The sequence below is a fragment of the Quercus robur genome, chromosome 4 (assembly GCF_932294415.1).
Source record: "Quercus robur chromosome 4, dhQueRobu3.1, whole genome shotgun sequence".
NCBI lineage: Eukaryota > Viridiplantae > Streptophyta > Magnoliopsida > Fagales > Fagaceae > Quercus > Quercus robur.
In genome coordinates this window covers 77,603,311-77,626,195 of record NC_065537.1, presented here as the reverse complement: position 1 = coordinate 77,626,195, position 22,885 = coordinate 77,603,311, and the positions used below count along the sequence as shown (strand labels likewise).

The 22,885-nt window shown below is 32.4% G+C and overlaps 2 protein-coding genes across 2 annotated transcripts; both read left to right on the top strand.

Moving 5' to 3' along the window:
* Positions 1 to 320: 320 nt before the first annotated feature.
* On the top strand, positions 321 to 3,357 carry LOC126723815 (uncharacterized). The gene is made up of 3 exons (XM_050427625.1): positions 321 to 488; positions 598 to 650; positions 2,932 to 3,357. Exons 1-3 carry the CDS (start codon positions 398 to 400, stop codon positions 3,052 to 3,054), a joined length of 267 nt encoding a protein of 88 aa, XP_050283582.1. The 5' UTR covers positions 321 to 397; the 3' UTR covers positions 3,055 to 3,357.
* Positions 3,358 to 7,378: 4,021 nt separating this feature from the next.
* LOC126723814 (uncharacterized) lies at positions 7,379 to 11,139 on the top strand. The gene is made up of 5 exons (XM_050427624.1): positions 7,379 to 7,591; positions 7,704 to 8,024; positions 8,535 to 9,449; positions 10,175 to 10,408; positions 10,550 to 11,139. Exons 1-5 carry the CDS (start codon positions 7,574 to 7,576, stop codon positions 10,727 to 10,729), a joined length of 1,668 nt encoding a protein of 555 aa, XP_050283581.1. The 5' UTR covers positions 7,379 to 7,573; the 3' UTR covers positions 10,730 to 11,139.
* Positions 11,140 to 22,885: the final 11,746 nt, after the last annotated feature.

The following is a 22,885-nucleotide window of genomic DNA, read 5'->3' as shown; positions in this document are numbered from 1 at the left end:
TGTTTGTTTGCTCCTTTGAAATATTATTCAAGTTTTATTTTTGTTTTTTAAAACTTAACAAGTGTGGATGGAAAAAAAAATGAAATTAAGAATATCTTAATTCATAAATAAAAATAAAAATTTTAAAATTTGAGAGAAAAAAAAAAGAAAAAAAAGAAAAGAAAGACCAATAAAAATTTTACATCAAGTTTGGTTTGGGCCTATTGTGTTCACCTCAGTTTTTTTTATTGCTTCTAATAGGCCGTACAGCGCCTGGTTTGGGCCTAGTGTGTTCACCTCAGTTTTCTATTGCTTCCAATGGCCGTACAGTGCATCCACTGCCACACAAAAGCAAATAACAAAACCCTTGCAGAGTAAACCTAGAGGGAGAGAAAGAACAAAGAGGCTAAGAACAAAGATGACCCAGAAAGCAAATCTATTCAAAGGTCAACAGAAGAAGAAATCTGTTCCTCCCAACCGCCATGGCAAACCTTCTGTCACCCGCAAAGGTAACTATCTAGCTTTACGTGTCTGTGTATTTGTTTATGGAAAAGTCCGGTACTTGACAGTATGTGTATTTGTTTTTGTTTTTGTTTTTTTTTTTTTTGGTTTGTGCAGGGAAGAGATTTGTGAAGCCAGCCAAAGTTACCAAGGAGATGGATGTTGATCGTGTATGTCCCGTTTTCTATTCTCTTTCCAAATACTATTTTTATTTTTTCACAAATTTTTAGGGGTTTCTTTATGTTAGGTATGTTGTGGTTTAGATTAATGGGTTATGTGATGTGAAAGTGCAAATGGGGTCAGCTTAATTTTGTAGTTATTGATAATTATGAAGTGGGTCTGAGCAAATCAGCCATTAGCATCTAATATTTATGATGTTGCAGTAACAAATTTGAATTTTTATGAGTGAATTTACAAAACGTTTATGTAGTCAATCGTCTCTAGCCTAGTGAAGTTCTTTGTTGGAAGTTAGCTTCTCATTCATTGTAAAACAATGGTGAAAGGTCATGACTTGACATTGTTTTAATGATGTTATTAAAGTTTTGTTGGAGAGGAAACTGAAGGATGAATTTGTATGCATACAAATTTGGACCCTTTCTAATTGCAGTAGACCATAAGGTGCACAAGATATTATATTGCAGTAGACCTTGCTACTTAAGAGATGTGTTTCAAGTAGGGAGGATGTTTAATGAATGGATTAAGTTTGGTGCTTTTCTCTTTTGAAAGGTGGTGAGGATCCTAGGATGGTCTTTGTGTTCTCATCTTGTTACAAGAAGTACTGAAATGTGATTAGTTAAGATCTCATGGTAATGATGGCAGAGTTATATTTTGAAGTAGCATCTATAAGAAATTCTGATTTTCTCTTTATCTTTTGGTCCTTAAGAAGATACAAGCAGCAGTAGTGGGATTTTTTTTAGGGTATTATCTAGGATGTTCTGGCACCTCCTAGTGTCCAGGGTTCGAATCCCCCCACCTCCACTATAGATGTATCAAGAAAAAGGGGCCCCCCCCACCGCTGGGGGGGGGGGGGGGGGTGTTGGTGGTGTGTTCTGAAAAGAGGCCTTCCCCTGTTGATATCAGACAACTGATGTGCTCATCCCTAGTTGGCAGACAACTTATTTTGCTTGGTATTGTGAATTTATAGGATTAGCCTCCCCCCTCATTTCCTCCTCCTCACATTGGTTTTTGGGGCGTGCTATGTGCATGGCTACCATAGAGAAGTGACATTAATTGGAATTTCTTGATATTTTGGGTTTTTAGATGCTATGGAGGTTTGTTGCTTTTCTTGTTCATTTCTGCAAGCATGGTGACAAGTGTATCTTCTCCAACTTTCGGTGGGTTTGAAGTGATTCTTCTATGAAAGAATGAAAGATATTTGTTATCATTGTGTAGAAGATACTCTCATTTTGATGAATCTCAGAGCACATCCAACAATCTTTAGATGCTTTTCACTTCTGTTAGGTTTTTTCACTTCTTCGGTTCAGCATTTTTTTTATCCTTGCAAATTTGTTGGTGATATAATCATGCTGTTCCTTTCTTGTCTTACATCATTCTTTTCTATTTCTGCTTTTTTTTTTTTTTTTGGTTTAAATTATCCTGTTGTTTTAATATTTGTGAAAGACTAGAGCCATCTTCCATTTTAATCCTTTTTTGTGATTCATAATAATCATCAGCATGTTTGTTAAGTTGTCAGCTTGTCATCTACTTACTTGAAAAGCGGACTTTGAAGCTAGTTATTCAGTTAAATTCTAGAACTCTTTTAGAAGAGTGTAAAATTAGGATCTTTCATTGTAATTCCTGTGCGCTTAGGCACTTAGGTATTCATGCCCCTCATGTCTTCACATAATAGACTTTCTAACTGATTATTGTTGTAATATGTGTTTACTTTTGTATGTAGAATTTTGTTAATAAATATATCATAACTCTGGATGCTTTTACATTAAAATGCTCTAAAAATCTAAATCCACTGTGAATTTTATATGCCTTCTTTTCCGTTTCTAAGTTGCAAGATGATTATTGGTGGAGCTTTCATTTAATAGGCGTTTTGAAAATTGTAGGCTTTCACCTTATTCATTGGTGTCAACTGGTAGCAACCTTTTGGCTTTCAACTTATTCTTTCAGGCTTTGTTTTGGTGACAATACTTAATGAACAGCATTTCGTCCTCCATCCATTTTGTTAAAACATAGTTGCTTCTATGGGTATTGATGTCATGTTCTGTGATTGGCTATTTTTCTCTAGTGTAGTGAGAAGCCTTGTTATCATTGGTGTAACCCTATGTTAAATAACACTGGGTGGGTAATAAATAAGTGTGCCAAAAAAAAAAAACTATAATTACTAAAGGAAGCCAAATTTGTATCTGCCTGCATTGGAGACTCTAGAATATGTTGTTTTTCTTTCTTTATTTGTTCACATCAATGATGGTATTTTCCTCTGTAACTTGATTATACCAGGAGCTGAGCAAGTTCATTAATTATTGCAATGAAGTGAAAGCAGCCACTGCTGCTAACAGGGAAGGTGGCCAACTAAGTATTGTCAAACCACCACAAGAGTCGACCAGTGGTGAGAAGAAATAGATGATGATGAGAGCACAGAAAGTATGGATGTAAAAACTAAGGAGTAATAGATTTTGGAAATAGTCATTTTTCGTGTCGCCGTTGATGTTTTGTGTGTTACGAGAGGAAATGAGGTTAACTGCTTATGTTGCAAATTCATCTTATCTTTTTCTTGTTCCTTTGTTTCATTTTGCAGGTTGATAACATGTTCTTAGCTTGTTGAATTTCATTGACTACTTCATTAGTTTTACAGTTTTTGGTGCCAATGAATATTTAACGTAATTGAATTTATGAGGAAATCTAAACAGCTTACATGATTGATCAGTTGCAAATGTACTATCAAATTGCCATTTGGGACATCCAATTTGTTGATTGAATTAAAAGTGGAACATTATTTCTTGCTGTCAACCAGACCGTATTGGTCTAAAGGCCTTTGACACATCCAGAAGCCTTCTATTGGCTCTACATCTCAAAAATATTGAAGCCAAAATCCCTTTCTTCTTATTTTCCAAAAAAAAAAATCCATTTCCTCTTGAATTCTATGTTATTATGTCTTGAATTCTTGATGGTAGAACATACTATTCATATGTTAGAAAAAAACAATTAAGAAAAAAATATCTTGAGCCCATAATTCATTTTTTTACTCTTCTTTCGTGGACAAACTGATAAAGCTCCACCATGGGAAATATCTGAAGGAAAATGATCCTTCTGACCCCCATTTTCCTGTTTTGTAGTCATAAGACTATATAGGTTAATTGAATTGTACAAGGAGTAATATCGAGAAGAAGAAGAAAGAGGGGGGGGGGGGGGGGTGGGAGAACCAAATAGTGGAGCTCGGAGATGGATGGACTGATGGAGTTACAGAACACTTCATATAAAATCCGGTCTGGTTGTGTATCAATTAGCATAACTCATAAAGTTTTTTGTCATCTAATAATAGATCTGGGGTTTGAATTTGTCTACACCAAAAACTAATTGTGTTTTCGCAGGATGATAAGAGCAGTTATCATGGAATAAATATCATAAATTGAAATTCTATTTATCTATTAAAGGTATCACAACACAATTTATCAACATTAGGATTGTAAAAGAGCCAAGTCTTGTTGAGTATTAAAAGTTTAGAATTATATGTTCAAGCTTGGTCATTCTACTTGTTGAAGACGCTTGAGCTACATGATTAAATGATTCTCTTTTCATATAAAGTTCACTCAATGACTAAATTTTTCTACCCATTTACAAGTCTATACTAATAAGTAATAAGTAAATTATAACTAAAATCATATTATTTGAGTTAATTAGGTAGAATGATTTTTATTTGTAAACTTACAAAAATTAGATTCACTAACCTTGTATTTGCTAATAATAATGTTTAAATTTTACTATGAAATAGATATTATCAAAAAATTATAATTAATAATTTGATATTTTATTAACTTGTTTACAAATATATACAATTCAAAACATGCACACACTCATTTTAAAAATAAAAATTTTAAATTTCAAAGAATATCTAAAGTTATATATATATATATATATATATATAACCTTAAACATATTATTCTAACGGATAGGGGGTGTTTGGTACATGTTTTCAAATGACAATTTTCAGTTTTTAAATAACATTACACATATTTTCACATACTTTTTCACTCACACGTATTTCTACACATGTTTTCAAACAAGAATTTCCAGTTTTTAAATGCATGTACCAAACACCCCTAATATTCTGAAAAAATTAAATGTAAAATTTTTGTATGACTTTTAGTTTTTGTGAATTCAAAGAGTCCTTCTAGTGCCACAAAAAAAGCCATTGAAAAATGTGGTGAGTTGTGGCTTTTTGTGTGACACAAGACTTTTTCGAATTCAAAAACAGAAGGGAAAAAAAGAAAAAAAAAGGGCCAGAAGTGAGAAGTTTAAAGACTATTTTACCCCAAAGTCCAAACACAGAATTGTAGTCCACATATTCTACCATGAGAATACCCTTTTCTTATCATTTTTTTTTTCTAAAAAAAAAAAAAAAAAAAGTGATCATTAACCCGATCTACTTAAATCACCTATCATATCATTTCTTTGAATCTAAAATCAAATTAATTTATTATTATTATATTAGAATATGTATGATATATCAACCAAAGAGAGATACATGAAGACAAAATTGAGGTGGATCCAAGTCATCTGATCTGACGTTTGAGGCCCACCTATCTCATGCTATACTTTCTCCATGTCTTACCTTATCAATTAATTATCATAATTGTCTGATGTCATATATATATATATATATATAGAGAGAGAGAGAGAGAGAGAGAGAACTAGGATTTATTGGTTATGAAGTATGAATTATTTCTAAATAATATTTTTGTTCATCTAGAGAAAGAGAAGTTATACATAATTCAAAAATTATTGCTAGATACTCATCAGTTCTATGTAATTAGAACTTAAGAGCATTCATAATAAAATGCTAAAATAAGTAATAACTCAAAAATTATTTTAGCACCTTAGTCCATAAAAATCAAGCCACACCAAAGTTGTCATATTTAAAAATTTTTAAGTTTCAATTACTGTTTAGGACAGACTTGTAAAATTTTAAATGGAAGCTTTCCAATTCAAATAGTATAGGTCGGAAGTGGCAAACAACTCTTCGGTTAGTTCTGTCTTAATGTACTCTTTACACTTTGCTCTGCGTATGTGTGTGTGCATGTGTTAAGACATACTATACTTGGGAGAATGTTAATTGTGATTCTCATCCTTTGCAGATTGCTTTTTGGAATTTGATCTGGATAGGTAGGTAGATTGGCATGTGTTGATGTATGTTGCTAAAATTAGGTTTTGGTGAAGTGGAATTTAAGTCTAGGTGAAATGGGGTTTTGTTGAATTGGTGAGATTGCTGAATTTCAATATGGATGTTTTATGAGTCACTGGCAATAACAAGTGAAGATTATAAATTGAGATGTAAAATAAATAATGCTATTCATAAAATAAAATAAAAAATTACATTCCATGAATTGAAATGTAAAATTTGTTACTTGTTATAGTGTTTATGCAAATATACACAAGCATTGTAATAACATGAAAATTTTTTTATTCCTCTTTTTTACACTGTCTCCCTTCTTGTCTCACTCTCTCTAGTCTCTCACTCTCACAAATATAGTATTAAAGTAAAAATATTTTAATGTGATGTATTATAAATAAAATTGGGATAGTGTATTGTAAAAGTAGTTATAAAAAATAGATAAAATAATTTTTTGAAAAGATAAAATATAATCTTTTTAAGCGGATGTATATATTATGGATACATTTTTGGAGTCAACCATATATTTTATTAATAGTATTCCTTGGTTATATAAGAGTTTCAAAAAGTTGTGGGCATGGCCTCGCCAGCTCTGAGTCCCCTCCTACCTTGAGGTTATTAGTAGAAAAATAAATAAATAAATAAAAGTTTACATATCATTAAAAATAAGATACATGTAATGTGAAACTCATATATTATAAGAAAGAGATCCATAATTTTTAATTTTTTTTAATACAAGATAGAAATCTTATTTTAAAATAATCTAAAGTGTACATATATGTAAAGTTTCCTCTTAGAGACTTCAACCTTAACTTTTGCCTTTTAACTCACAAAAACTTTGTATTTTTGATGTGACTATTTGCGTGGTGTTCATATATAATTTCCAATCTAATACTAACCATAACATTGCACGACATAAATTGCGTCTAAAACACCATAAAAGGAAACTCCATAAAAGGAACAGGTTCTAAGACAACTTTCAACTTATGACAATAATGTATCAATAAAGAAGGTGTGGCAGTCACATAACGATAACGGTCAAGGTGGAGTTAATCTCTAGTTTGAAAGTTTAAATCACAAGTAACTGCACTAATAATTAATAATAATACTAATAATGCAGAAAAAGATCTCAGCAAAAAATAATGCAGAAAAAGAAAAATAGTAATAGTGATTGTTTAAGTTTGTACTACTTTACTCTGAGTCTTTGACAGTGCCTTACACGACCTGTAACTGTAAAATATGAAAACAAGGAAAAGAAAATGCTGATAAAGCTTGAGGTATGTGACATGTGAATGTTTGTCCCTTTTCAAGCAAAAGGTCAAGACCATATATAATTCTATATATCCCTATCTGATCCAATAGGTATTCACCAATCTTAGCCGTCCAAATCTGTCACTACAATGATCCTCAAAACTCTCAAAACACACCCAATCGACTCCTATTACCACGTGCTCAGAGCTTCACCCATTGGTGCGTGTGATGAACTTGCTGTATTAGGCACGTTTATATTTCATGATTCATCAACTCGTGTGGGTCTAAGTTCTAATCTAAAACTCTCACATATTCTTTTGCTGAGACATAAATGATGTAAGATGCAAAAGCTTCTCGAGTGAAAACTAGATTATCTGACTAACAAAAAATATAGGCAGCTACATCATCAATATCATCGGCTACAGCACAAACAAAACACAAAGATTTCAACAACATTCTAGACAACACCACCGCTACTACCGTCAGCCTCAGCTGCCATTGATGGGTGCTGCAGAACCTGTAAAGATACTATCATTTTATCCATTTATTCTTAATTTTTTTTTTGATTTTTTTTTAATGGGGTTTTTGCTTATTCATGTGCTAAGAGTTGTGTGTGTGTGTGGGGTGCTAGGTGGAGGAGAAGAAGAGTGATGGAGGTGAAGTGAAAGAAGAGAATGAGGAGAAAGAAGAGGAGGAAATGAAAGATGTGGAGAAAGGTGAGGTGGGTTTTCAAGAACGTGTGGTTGAGAGCAATAACCATGGAGAATTTCAGCTTTCAAGGATGCAGAGGCTGAATCCATCAAACCCTTTAAGGATTGTTATTAACAGTGCCACCAGAGTTCCAACTACCTCTCCATCTCAGCGTCCTTCTCAGCCTCCTCCTCCGCCGCCTGCTCATGCTCAGCCTCCTGCTCATGCTCAGCCTCGGTCTACACCAGCACCCACCCCACAAGTAAGTTAATTAAATAAAATTTTCTTTTTTCATAAGTTTACACAGAAGGTATATTTTTTGAATTTGGTAGCTTTGCAAGTTTCATTGCAAAAATTTGCAAAGGTGTTTCTAAAAAATACACAAATTTTGTTTTAAATCTTGTTTGTATTTTACTAGTCATAGCACATATTTATACATTTTTTTTAGTATATTATCTGAATTTTACAAGTATTGTTTCATAGTCTGCAAAAGGAGAAATTTTTTTGAACCTTTTTCTAGTCTGTCATCTCAAAAGAACTTGTCTATTTTCTTATGGGTACAATTAGAAGTCAGTTTTCATAAGATTAAAAAATAATAGCATATATATTTTCTGTTCACAGGTGGCAAATTTGAATTTTTCTGGCTCTTTCTTACTATCTCTCATGTCAAGTTTCATGTATAACTAAAGAATGCGTTAAAATCTATGCTTAATTTTCAAGTCAAGAATGTGATTTTTTTTTTTTTTTTTGGTTTCTCTCTCTTTTTGCACAGCCGCCATCAGTGACAACACTGAATTCAAGAGCTTATACAGACAGATTATCTCTGTTTCTGTTCCTTCTGCACATGGTTGCTGCTGTTGGGTTAGTTTGTTTTCTTATATTCAAGGGAATTCAAGGCCTAATACAAGCGTCAGATTCTATTAAAACGAAAGAGAAAAGGGTGTTGCAGTTTTATCTGCCACAAGTTGAAGCTGCATCTTTTTTGAGCATTACTCTTGCATTGGCATGGCAAAAGGCAGTCAGGGAATGGCCTCTATTTATGGTTCATTTCATACTATGGAGCTCTTTTGTAATGTCCCTATCTGCTGGAATTCTCCTTATTTGCTTCCAAAAACCTGCCACTGAAGGCATTGGAGTCTGTTTTATTGCCTTTGCAATTGGCAATGGATTGTATGCTTGTTGGGTCACAACGCGAATTAAGTTTTGTTGTAAGATCTTGATGAAAGCACTTGAACCTGTTTCAAAATTCCCTGGTTTGAGTCAACCTGTTTATTGGATGCTTGGGGCTGGATTCTTGTGGATGTCCCTATGGATTTTAGCTGTGATTGGAGCTTTGAATTTCTACTTTCCCCCATTGATCATTATTGCATTGGTTTTGAGCTTGCTTTGGACTGCTGAAGTAATGAGAAATGTTGCTAATCTAACAGTGAGTAGGGTAATTTCTCTGTATTATCTCAGGGGAATGCAATCTAATACTCAGTTCTGCTTCCAGAGGGCCATGACTCTGAATCTTGGTAGTGCTTGTCTAGGCTCTCTCTTTGTGCCTGCAATTGAGTCCCTGAGAATTGTTGCTCGGGGTTTGAATTTGCTTGAGGGAGAAGATGAGTTCATGTTTTCTTGTGCACATTGCTGTCTCAATATCATGGATTCCATCTTCAGATATGGAAATGGCTGGGCCTATGTGCAGGTATTGTCACTGAAAATCCTTTTATGCTACTGAATTTTCTTCACTCTAATGACATTACCCCTAGAAGACAATATGTGGTATAAGTACAGGAATGATTAATCAGAGACAACTACTAATGTGTCATAGATAGTTCACGGTAAAAATGGTTCTATTTGAAGGGGGAAAATAAATATGATTATGCTATGCAATTAAAATTTGTTGCTAATTGATCACTGGTTTAGAAGCTTTGGATGATTCACTGCTACTTATCTATAGCATTTAAATATGGATTATGATAAAGACTGAATTTTTTAGTTGCATCAATGTGGTGATTGAGATAAAAGTAACATTCCTTATTGTGCCAAAAAGCAGGAATTTCATTTTAAGTTGAACTTTAGTAGATGCCGCTTCTTTGTCAAAATAATTTAATTTGATTTAATTAGGAAATGTGTTTCTAGGGTCATTCTCAATTTTGTATAGTAGTCTTGAAGGTCTCTTAAGATTTTCATGATGCTTGTGTATTAATTTTAAAAGATCAGTGATATGCTTTTGTTTTTGCAAGTTATCATAGTCAATTCACAATATTTAATGTGATTATTTTACAAAGACGGAATTATTTACTGTGCCATCATTATCAGAAAGTCAATGCGGTCCATCTAAGTTTCACACGACTGCATTTTTAATCAATTGTTTAAGACTAATTTATTTTGAAATGTTACTTAGCTTTGTTTTAAACCATTTTCCAGATAGCTGTATATGGAAAAGGTTTTGTAAAGGCATCACAAGACACTTGGAAACTCTTTCAGCAGCAAGAAATGGAACGTATTGTCGATGCGGACATAACCAGTGCAATTTGCTTCCTAACAGGAGTCTGCAGCGGCTCCATCTGTGTCATAGTTGTGGCTGCTTGGACCGCCAGACTGTACCAAAATTTCACAGCCACCATTTCACTCCTTGCATTCATCATTGGATACCTCATGGTTGGTAGCCTTATTTGACCAATCTCAATTTATTTGATTCTTTATCTATACATTCCCATCATGTCATCAACTTGTGTATTATTTAATCATTATTAGTCCTCTATTCAATTAACTTAATCAATTTTTATTACTATGCACCAGACCAGGATTGCCATGGCAGTACCACATGCCTGCGTGAGTAGCTATTATGCTTGCTATGCAGAGAATCCAGAAAACAGGCTGTTTGATTCAACAATAAAGGATCGTCTTGGCATGATTAAATCTGGCCGCGATGTGGTTGTGCCCACACCTAGAGTGCCCCGCCGGTTTAATGCAACATAGCCTAAGCTCAATTTCTCCTACAAGGTATGAAAATTATTTGAGCATCATTTTGGTCATACTATCAAGATGTACCATAATTTTGTTGCCCCCAATTGGGGTGTTAGACTTGACCAAACCCAACCGAGCTTGAGCTAAAATTTCCACAAACAATGGTTGAGGTGGAGGTCTTCATGACAATGATTTTGAATGTGAAAGTTCAACCATTATCAGATGTTTGGTCTTGGAAGGAGTGGGGAGAGCCCACTAAGATTCCAATAAACAAGAAGCTATAAGACAAATTGTCTTTTGGTCATGTCCTTCGTATATATATTGGATATTCCATTGTAAAAAGTCCCACCATTATTTTATTACTCTTTATCTTTCTTGGTTAAACCCATAATTGATTTATTTATTTGTTTAACTTTATCTAATCTTGTAATAATCTCCCTGAGTTGTGCACGAGACTTTCTACTTTATCTTTGTCGAGGATTTAAATATAGGATTGCCTTGATTAAAATAATGTTGAGAGCCTATTGTGCGTTTGGTTGGGTCACTAAGGTGGGTTAAAAAATGACTGCAATGTGCATATTGAGTCTAAAATTGTAAAATGGACTGAATTGTGTGCCTATGTTTATTTTGGTTTTTCCTTTTCCCAAATAGGCAAAGTTTATCTATACATGGACAGTCATAGTTCAACTAGTAAAGTATTTTGCCGTCAAATAAGAGATTTAGAGTTCGATCTCCGTTTAAAGAGCAATTATCAAGAGTGGAAGTCATAGGTTGAGACACTACCAAAAAAAAAAAAACCTTTGCTTAACTAGGTTGCTAGTTATCCACGAAAGCTTAAAGTTAGTGATTCATCTACCAATAGGCAAAAGAAAATATAGAAATTTTATGCTTTAAGTGGAAGCAACTGTTACATGTAATTATTATCATAGAAATTTATATATACTTAAAAAAAAAAATTTCCTGTTTGAAATTCAGACAGAGAGTCAGTGCTAGTCTTCAATTTATTTAAGGCATACCTTCCGTTAAAATCATCAAAGCCATGTGGTCCTTCTTGCTTTTGCATTGGTACCGTACATTCACATGCCTATCCAATTTGTTTTTTCATTGAACAAGACAAAGTTTTTCACCTTCACAAGGTGGTTTTGCAAATACCACTATGTGAAGAAGATGGTGAAAATAAATAAATAATTTTTTATTTGATAAACATTACATGGTTTCTCATATGAAGTTCCTATTTTCCCCAATATGTTTAAATTACACATTAAAAAAAAAAAAAAAAAATTAATGCAAGGACCAACTTAAGGTGCAAGTGAAACCAGTCAAAAGGTACATTATTTATGACTCTCTATCTCTTCCTTTATAGCTCTCTTTTGCTTTAAAGGCCTTATGAAAAGGAGCTCAAAATTTTTAAAAAAGACTCTTTGATTAAATAGTAACAACAAGTGCTTCACTTTATGTGAAACACATACTTAATGAAGAAGATAGTTTAACACTTCATTACTAATGAAGAAGCAATGCTTCATGTAGGTATGGTATGTGACTCACCATGCAAATCCCAATACTTACTCTAACTTAAAAATCAAATTTCAGAATCTCTTTTGTTGATATGATTCTTTTAAAATAATATATACACTTTTTAAAAGTTTTTTCTTTCCACTATTATTTTCACGTGCGTCACATTATACGTATGCAATTTATAAAGGTCGTATTGCATTTGTTTTTTTTGTACGAACCATACTTATATTTTATTTTACTGGAAAATCTTTTACCAAGAAAACCACTTTCCATTGGCTAAAATACTGTTTGTTTATCTGTTACAAACGTCAATGTGGGGGAATATGTTATATGTTTGAGACAAGATAGCCAACGAATTGGGCATTATACTTTAAAATTATTGATAATTCCAAGCATGACAGTAACATTTGGTATTGGCTATGGATTATAATATTTTGTATGTGATGGGATTCATTATCTAGTGGGTTAAAGAATATATATATGTATGTGATGGGATTCATTATCTAGTGGGTTAAAGAATATATATATATATATATATATATATATTGAGAATCCTAAAAAACTTTCTTGACTTCTATAACCACGTGGTTGATACGTCGTTGTACATGCCCTTGCATTGTTATTTGTTCCTTTTCTAGATTTGTATAGAGCCTCCTACCAACCAAATGACGGTATATGGATATGGCCCATACGGGAGGATATTAATAAATTGTGTTGGTTAATTGAAATATAGAAAGTTTAGGAACACAATCAAATTTTACAACATTTTTTTTTACTTTTAAGAAAAAGAAAAGGAATAACACTTGTCTTGAGTTATGGGTCATTATAAATATTATTTTATTTTGGCGTTATGTTGGATTAATATTATTTATTGTGAAAATATTGTGAGATTTTGTTGTGTCTGTAAAAGAATTTAATATTAAGAGAATCTGAATTCTGATAGCTTGATTGTAATTCTTTAGGTTATTTTCAATATTGTAATTTTTTTTTTGGTAGTTTTCATAATAAAAATGCAATTTTTTTTGGGGGTCAAATTCCTAGTTCTAAATGAACCATGTAAAATTTGGTGTTTTTGAGGCATGCGTTGGTATTTTTTATTCTCTATTTTCCATTGTTCTCTTTCAAAAAAGATATTAAAAAAAAAAATTCCATTTTTAGCATCTTGTTGATTCTAAGTTAGGTTTCATGTTTCCTAACACCTAATACCTTTATACAAAGAAATTTTTTTTATTTAAAAAAAGGCACTGAATTGTCCTAATTGAAAATAGTAACATAGTTGACATATTTGTTGCCTTCAGATTCGATTTACATCTTCAATTGACAATTCTTCGTATGTGAACATGTTGAAATGGGGAAGAAGTATATACCAATTTTTAGACCATTTATTTATACCATTCATGTTACATGCTTTTCTATTTGATACCATGCATGTTACATGCTTTTTTTGCTGTGTAAAACAAAGCGAAATGAAAATTTTCAACTATAGGGAAAATAATAACAATTTACAGGACTGACATAGATATTCTATTTACTACTTACTAGCCAATAAATATTCATATTGAAGAAAAGAATTACAATGTTTCATTCAGAATTCAGATATATATGGTTCGCAATCCCTCAGTAATACAAAAAAAACTCCAAGTCCGAAAATAAAAATAAACTCAAGTAATAAAAATTTGTTTATGCATTATTATTTTGCTAATTTGTTTATGCATTATTTGATGTTGGTCAACCTGGAAATTACATTGAACTTTGAGCAATAATTCTAGTTGCGTGTAGTGGCTGCTAAGATACCCCACTATCAAAAGGTTGGGGGCCCTATATATTATTTCTTGCTAAGATACCTCACTTTCAAAAGGTTGGGTGTCCTATTAATTCCTACAGTCATTAATGATTATGGTCGGGATGTTCGATATATATATATATATATATATATCTGGTCAACATATGCCTTTAAATATATATTAATTATTTATTTTAAGAAATTTTTTATAAAAAATTGAAAAAATTATAAAAAAAATTTAGTTCTTTTTTTTTTTTTTTCATAAAAAGTTTCTTATAATAATTTACTAATGTATATCCTAAAGACATATGTTAGTAAAATCATACATATATATATATATATATATTACACGATTTTGAGTAGGTTGGATTCAAGCAATATTGCTCAAGTTCTACTAAAAAATAAAGGGAGAGGAAGGGGAATTCTTTTATTCTATCTTGCCCAATTGGAAATAGAACCACAATTTACCGAAATAATTTTGTTTGAAGTCAATTATTGGGTCATGTGTAAAAGATGGTATTAGTTTACATTCATCCAACTAGTAAAGTTTTTGTTGTAAAATAAAGGATTTAGGGCCTTCTATCTAACTTTAAAGATAGTAGAAGAACCATATTTTATTGTATTTATGAAATAAAAAGTTTTAAGATATTTAAACATCATAATACCAGTATTATTACACTGTTTCCAATTTTATTAAAAATCATATCCTTATCCACGAAACTCGTACGAAGTTTCCCCAACAGTGGGAGCTCAAATTCTGGGAAAATGGTCTCATTCGGCTTACAAGACCAAACAAAATTCTGGTCTAATATTCTTCGGCCAGTTCATTCAAACTTACAATATAGATTGGCCCAATATCTAGAAAATCAGTCGCACAAGCCATCAGGTTTAGTTTCCCAAGAAAACAAGCAAAACGCTTGTACTTTTCCAAGGGGTAGATGGTAAAAACAAATTCATAGGAAATGGCTAATTACAATTTCTTTTCATGTGAAGACTGAAGAGTCAAAGTTAGAGAACAAAGGGTCCATAAAACTGAGTGACAAGTATTCCACCCAAATTTCCATTTTTCTTGACTGGATTGAAGTCATTTTTACATCGCATGATCCCCAATCAATCAAGGTTTGCTATCTTCTCCCAAAAAAAAAAAAAAAAAAAAGTTTTTCTAAAAGCAGTTCTCTACTTTTTGGCTGCTCTATTTAATTAGAATATGTTTGATAATGTTGTTTTAGTAACGTTGTTTGTATTTTTTGGAAATAAGTGTAAGTGAAAAAATATGTGGAAACATGTATAATTTTGTTTAAAAACTGAAAATATGTATTTAAACACATGTACTAAATGAGCCCTTACAGCATTCACATTAGTTCTTTTAAATTTTCTGTCTATTTTACACAAAAAAACCTACTTTTTCTATTTTACACCTCCACTTTTACAAAACACCCACATCAGTTTATCTATTCTATGCATTTATTCAATAAAATATTCATTATTTTACAATTTTTTATTATTCACTCCCTCATTGCCCCTCTCTCTCACAGACCCACAGCCACCATCACCACCATCATCACCACCTAGCCACCATCACCACCATCATCAGAAACCAAAAGCCATTAAATCAGAATCCGATCTCCAGACACGCCGATCAAAACTCCATCAGAACCCACCCGATCTCCACCCAAAATCAAAGAAAAATCAACATCAGATCAACCAACACCGATCAACCCACACAAAGAAAAATCAACGCTGATCAAAACGCCATCGACTCTATGCCTCCACACATACCCAGATCAACTCACAACCCAAATCAACCCAGACCAAGCAAACCCACACAAACCAAGACCAACCCACACCATAAACTCAGATTAAACCACCATCGAGACCTCCCCACGTCGCTCCCATCAATCATCGATCCAAACCCACACCGCCACCATCGAGACCACACCACGTGCCGATCTTGCCATGCTGTGAACTCCAGTAGCATGCTTTGAACGAGAGAGAGAGAGAGATGTGAGAGAGGGAGAGAGAACTGAGGATGAAAGGATGAAGTGGGTTTTTTGTGAGAGAAAGAGAGAGTGCACAGCACCTGAGAGAGAGGGAGGTGAGAGTCAGGTCGAGAGGAGAGAGAAAAAACTATTAAAAAACTAAATACACATGCAACAGTGCCCGTGTAAATTTACATGGGTACTGTAGCTAGTTGATAATTTTACAAAAGTTTACACACTTTTAAGCGAATTGATGTGGAGTGTTTTTTGGTTCAAAATATGTAAAAGTGGTCAAAATGTGTATTTTACACATTTATAAAAGAGCTGATGTGAATGCTCTTAAAGATTGATTTCCATTTTCCGACAGAACTATTTCTCTTTCTTAGGCACATGACTTCCTTGGCCCATGCCAGTAAGCCAATGAACCCACCATGTGGTGTAAAGCAAACATGCCCTGTTTAAAGATATACCATACTTTTCACCTTCTGACTTGTAAAAGCATGAGCAAAATTGCTATTTTACCAACATACACCCCCAAATGAGCTTTACCTAGATATGTATTGCTAAATTTTTTAGCAATGAGAAACAGTGAATTCTCATATATACCAACTACTATAGCCGTGTATATAAAACCAAATATATTATTTTATTAACAAATATCTCCTCTTTCTCTCTCTTCGATTATGACCATTGGAAACAAATAATAAAGAAAGAATGATGAAAGAGTAAATAAAGAATAAAAATAAAAATATTTAAATGAGTGGTAAAAGAATAGAGATTGAGATGTTGGGTTTATTGTAAAGTGGGTTGGTATAATAGACAAAATAATTTTTTTGATGGTAAAATAGCAATTGCGGTGCAAACCTGGATGTGAATGCTCAAGGGCACCCCACAAAGCTCAAAGGTGGCCAAAAGTGTACGAGTGAAATTTAATCACTTTTCCAGTATTGGTTTCATCAACTGAGATTGTGATAAGGATGACTACTTACACGCAAAATACAGTTCTATAATTCTATTCTATCAATCATTCATCATTTTATTACGTTAAGCAATTGCTCTCAAAAATCAAACCTGTGTTATGTGTGCACGCCTCATAAAAGAAAAACAACATTTAAGCAAAGAATGAGTGTGCAGGAGTTACAGCAAGACTAAGCTTAATAGCAGTCCAAATAGGGAGTGACCAACTACTGAAAAGTGGACTAAGAAAAACCTATCAGAGGAAGTGACCAACTCGTCCAATATCAACCTTCATTGTAAACATAATCTCCTTACCTTACTCGCATAAAGCCTAAGAGAGTTGGCCGTGGCATATCTTATCACGGCTTAAAATTTGTTTGTTTTTAGTAAATAAAAAGCCATTAACATTTTTATATTGTCACTAATCAAGTAAAGAAAAAAAGCAAATGGTGTCATCAAGTGCAAGTCAAATATTTTGTCCGACTTCTACCACTATAACTTTTGTGCACAATTTTTTCGTCACTACTCATGGATAACCGCATCAAAATTATGGCAAAATATGCATTACAAGAGTTGTGCCAACAGACTTTCTTTCGTGCAAACACCATCTCTGATTGATTGAACTCCTCCAATCCTAACACATAAAACACTGTCCCAGATATCCACTTTCATTGTCCAAAAACAACCAAAAAAGCATTTTCCAATACCATAAGAAACCCAAGTCTTGTCCTTCTACAAATCCTTCTCCTTCCATTACTCACAGCCCATGTATCTACCTGCAACCGCTCGTGCGGCTCCAACACTCTCCAATACCCCATTTGGGTTCTCCTAAGGCTGCAATATAAGCCTAAGCTGCAACAACATCAACATCTTCATAAGCGAATTCCCCGTCGTATTCATAGTGACTGAAAACATAATGATCACAGTCGAGGCCACGTGTAATCATCCTTTCCAAAACCTCCACCAACTCTACAACCCCAACTACGCACCCACTTTCCCAAACACGATCCTCTTAGAAAACTGCTCAACACCCATATATCCTCGTATTCTCACGCCGCGCTCCAGTCCCGACCCAATAGCAGCACCAATTCCACCAGTTATAAGAATTTTATTAAATGGAATGAACATCGTGTTCATGATAGTGAACGCTATGGCCAAGAAACAAATACAAAAAGCTCAAGAGCAAAAGCTAGATTATAAGAAATCATATATGGAAATACATTTGTGTAAAACCCCAAATAAGGGCCCAAAGAAACAGAGTACCAAAAAGAAACATAGTGATTAATAAATTCAAGCCTACATTATGGGCCAAGTGACAATGGTCTACTCACTTATCATACACTCAGGTAAGATTTCCTTACAAGCAACTGGGTTTGTCAATCCAATTAAAATAAATTACCATGAAGGATTTGCCCCAAGGATAACATTGTATATTGATCTAAAACCATCCTGCCAAATCAGGATAATCACTTTGATCTTGGTTTCTAGAACATTCCACACCAGCCCACCCCACCACCCCCACCATCGTTATCTTTAATTTTATCTCAGTATTCAATTCAATTCAATAATCAGACGTGGGTGGCAACATCAAACAACCAGATATTTGCATTGGAATGTTAATTAAAAAACATACTAATTAAATAGCAAACACTAATCAAGACAGATAACTAGAGTACAACATAGTGTCTATGCCACAAACACATCAGTATCAAAATTCATTTGACCAAAAAAAAAAAGCTGTATATTCATTAATCAAGACCTAGTTTACCTCAGCCACCTTTATGCTCTTAATTATGGTTTAAGCTTCTAATGATTAGTAATCTAGGCTTTATTATCCTTTCAACAGAGCAACGCCCAAAACTTTAAAATGGAGTTCCAAACTTCTCATTTTAAATTTTACTATCAATATCAATCACTATTTGAAAGCAATCAATAGGGTTGGCCACAAGTGTACATAAAAAATGTTGGGAAATGCTAACAAATGCCCTTAGGCAATGGTGTATTGTAGGATTGAGATTTTAATTTTATTTTTCCAGATGACTTTATCAACGAATTAATTAGCAAGGTTTGTGCTTTAAATGCCCTCCATGTTATCATGTATCAAACCCAAAAATTTTTTCCCCCTTAAATGAGGAGATGCCTCTTTAGTATCAAATTCATGGCACCTGATTTGAAAAATTTGTTGAGGTGACCACTAGAAAATTTAATGTTGGAATTTGAATTTGAATAAGGCTTTTACCCAAGGCTTATTTATGTGATGAAGATTCCCTTCCCTATGTTTGAATGAATGGAGGAAGAGTAGAGAGAGAATGTGGTCCGAAAATAGTCAAAATACTAAAAATTTGATCAGTATTAAGTATTAACCATACCATTAGTCTTTTAACTTAGCTTAATTAGATTCCATTTAGTTCAACTAGTAAAATATTTTGTTGTCACATAAAAGATTTGGAGTTCGATTTCTGCCTAAAGAGCAATTATCAAGAGTAGAAGCTATAGGTTGAGACACTAAAAAAAAAAAATACTTTGCTTAACTAGGTTGCTAGTTAATCCACGAAAGGTTAAAGTTAGTGTATCATCTACCAATAGGCAAAAGAAAATATAGAAATTTTATGCTTTAAGTGGAACTGTTGGATGTAATTATTATCATAGAAATTTATATATATTTAAAAAAAAAAAGAATTTCCTGTTTGAAATTCAGACAGAGAGTCAGTGCCAGTCTTCAATTTATTTAAAGCATACCTTCCGTTAAAATCATCAAAGCCATGTGGTCCTTCTTGCATATGCATTGGTACCGTACATGCACATGCCTATCAAATTTGATTTTTCTTAGAACAAGACAGTTTTTCACCTTCACAAGGTAGTTTTGCAAATACCACTATGTGAAGAAGATGATAAACATTACATGCTACATGGTTTCCTCATATGAAGTTCCCATTTTTGAAGATATGTTTAAATTACACATTAAAAAAAAAAAAAAAAATTAATGCAAGGACCAACTTAAGGTGCAAGTGAAACCAGTCAAAAGGTACATTATTTATGACTCTGTCTCTTCCTTTATAGCTTTCTTTTGCTTTAAAGGCCTTATGAAAAGGAGCTCAAAATTTGGAAAAAAGACCCTTTGATTAAATAGTAACACTATATAACACCACTTTCATTAGAAAGTAGCAAGTGCTTCACTTTATGTGAAACACATGCTTAATGAAGAAGATAGTTTAACACTTCATTAGTTTAACACTTCATTACTAGCCCTTCAATATAGTTCTATATAGAAAAGCTCATGAAGAAGCAAAGCTCTAGCTTCATGTAGCTAGGTATGGTATGTGACTCACCATGCAAATCCCAATTAAACTATATCCCAAAACTTAGCTCTTACTTAAAAACAAAATCTCATAATCTCTTTTGTTGATATGATCCTTTTAAAATAATATATACATTGGCCTTTTAAAAGCTTATTCTTTCCACTATTATTTTCACGTGCGTCACATTATACGTATGCAATTTATAAAGGTCGTATTGCATTTGTTTTTTTTTTTTTTTGTACGAACCATACTTATATTTTACTGGAAAATCTTTTACCAAGAAAACCACTTTCCATTGGCTAAAATACTGTTTGTTTATCTGTTACAAACGTCAATGTGGGGGAATATGTTATATGTTTGAGACAAGATAGCCAACGAATTGGGCATTATACTTTAAAATTATTGATAATTCGAAGCATGACAGCAACATTTGGTATTGGCTATGGATTATAATATTTTGTATGTGATGGGATTCATTATCTAATGGGTTAAAGAATATATATATATATATATATATATATATATATATTTTGAGAATCCTAAAAAACTTTCTTGACTTCTATAACCACGTGGTTGATACGTCGTTGTACATGCCCTTGCATTGTTCCTTTTCTAGATTTGTATAGAGCCTCCTACTACCAACCAAATGACGGTATATGGATATGGCCCATATGGGAGGATATTAATAAATTGTGTTGGTTAAATGAAATATAGAAAGTTTAGGTACACAATCAAATTTTACAACATTTTTTTTTTTTTAATTTTAAGAAAAAGAAAAGGAATAACACTTGTCTTGAGATATGGGTCATTATAAATATTATTTCATTTTGGCGTTATGTTGGATTTATACTGTTTATTATGAAAATATTTTGAGATTTTATTGTATTTGTAAAAGAATTTAATATTAAGAGAATCTAAATCCTGATAGCTTGATTGTAATTCTCTAGGTCATTTTTAACATTGTAATTTTTTTTTTTTTTTTTTTTTTTTTTGTAGTTTTCGTAATAAAAAAGCAATTTTTTTGGGGGTCAAATTCCTAGTTCCAAATGAACCATGTAAAATTTGGTGTTTTTGAGACATGGGTTGGTATTTTTTATTCTCTATTTTCCATTGTTCTCTTTCAAAAAAGATATAAAAGAATTCCATTTTTAGCATCTTGTTGATTCTAAGTTAGGTTTCATGCTTTCTAACACCTAATACCTTTATACAAAGAAAAAAAAAAAAGATTAAAAAAAAGGCATTGAATTGTCCTAGTTGAAAATAGTAACATAGTTGACATAGTTGTTGCCTTCAGATTCGATTTACATCTTTAATTGACAATTCTTCGTATGTGAACATGTTGAAATGGGGAAGAAGTATATACCCATTTTTAGACCATTTATTTATACCATTCATGTTACATGCTTTTCTATTTGATACCATGCATGTTACATGCTTTTTTTTGCAGTGTAAAATAAAGCGAAATAAAAATTTTCAACTATAGGGCCGGAAATAATAACAAGTTACAGGAATGACATAGGTATTCTATTTACTACTTACTAGTCAATAAATATTTATATTGAAGAAAAGAATTACAATGTTTCATTCAGAATTCAGATATATATGGTTCACAATCCCTCAGTAATACAAAAAAATCCCAAGTCCAAAAATAAAAATAAACTCAAGTAATAAAAATTTGTTTATTTATTATTATTATTATTATTATTTTGCTAATTTGTTTATGCATTATTTGAGGCTGGTCAACCTGGAAATTATATTAAACATTGAGCAATAATTCCAGTCGCGTGTAGTGGCTGCTAAGATACCCCACTTTGAAAAGGTTGGGGGCCCTATATATTATTTCTTGCCAAGATACCTCACTTTCAAAAGGTTGGGGGTCCTATTAATTCCTACAGTCATTAATGATTATGGTCGGGATGTTCGATATATATATATATATATATATATATATATATATATATATATATATATATATATATATATATATATATATATATATATATATATATATATTTGGTTAACCTGTGCTTTTAAAATATATATTAATTATTTATTTTAATAAATTTTTTATGAAAAATTTAAAAAGTTATAGAAAAATTTAGTCACTTTTTCTTTTTTTCATAAAAACTTTCCACTAATAATTTACTAATGTATATCCTAAAGACATATGTTAATAAAATCATATACATATATTACACATTAGGTGTAAAATTGGATTCTGAGTAGGTTGGATTCAAGCAATATTGCTCAAGCTCTACAACAAATTAAGGGAGAGGAAGTGGATTCAAGCAATATTGCTCAAGCTCTACAACAAATTAAGGGAGAGGAAGGGGAATTCTTATATTCTATCTCGCCCAATTGGAGATAGAACCACATTTTATAGAAATTATTTTGTTTGAAGTTAATAATTATTGGCTCATGTATAAAAGATGGTATATATTTATGTTTATTTAACTAGTAAAATTTTTATTGTCAAATAAAAGATTTAGAGTCTTCTATCTAAGTCTAAAAGAGAGTAGAATAACCATATTTTATTGTATAGCTTATGAAAAAAGTTTTAAGATATTTAAACATCATAATACCAGTATTATTACACTGTTTCCAATTTTATTAAAAATCATATCCTTATCCACGA

Bases quoted from the DNA above. Each gene is read 5' to 3' on its own strand.
- LOC126723815 (XM_050427625.1), top strand. From the start codon at position 398: ATGACCCAGAAAGCAAATCTATTCAAAGGTCAACAGAAGAAGAAATCT. The intron at 489-597 runs GTAACTATCTAG...TGGTTTGTGCAG, and splicing joins ACCTTCTGTCACCCGCAAAG to GGAAGAGATTTGTGAAGCCA. The intron at 651-2,931 runs GTATGTCCCGTT...TGATTATACCAG, and splicing joins AGGAGATGGATGTTGATCGT to GAGCTGAGCAAGTTCATTAA.
- LOC126723814 (XM_050427624.1), top strand. The intron at 8,025-8,534 runs GTAAGTTAATTA...CTTTTTGCACAG, and splicing joins CACCAGCACCCACCCCACAA to CCGCCATCAGTGACAACACT. The intron at 10,409-10,549 runs GTTGGTAGCCTT...ACTATGCACCAG, and splicing joins TCATCATTGGATACCTCATG to ACCAGGATTGCCATGGCAGT.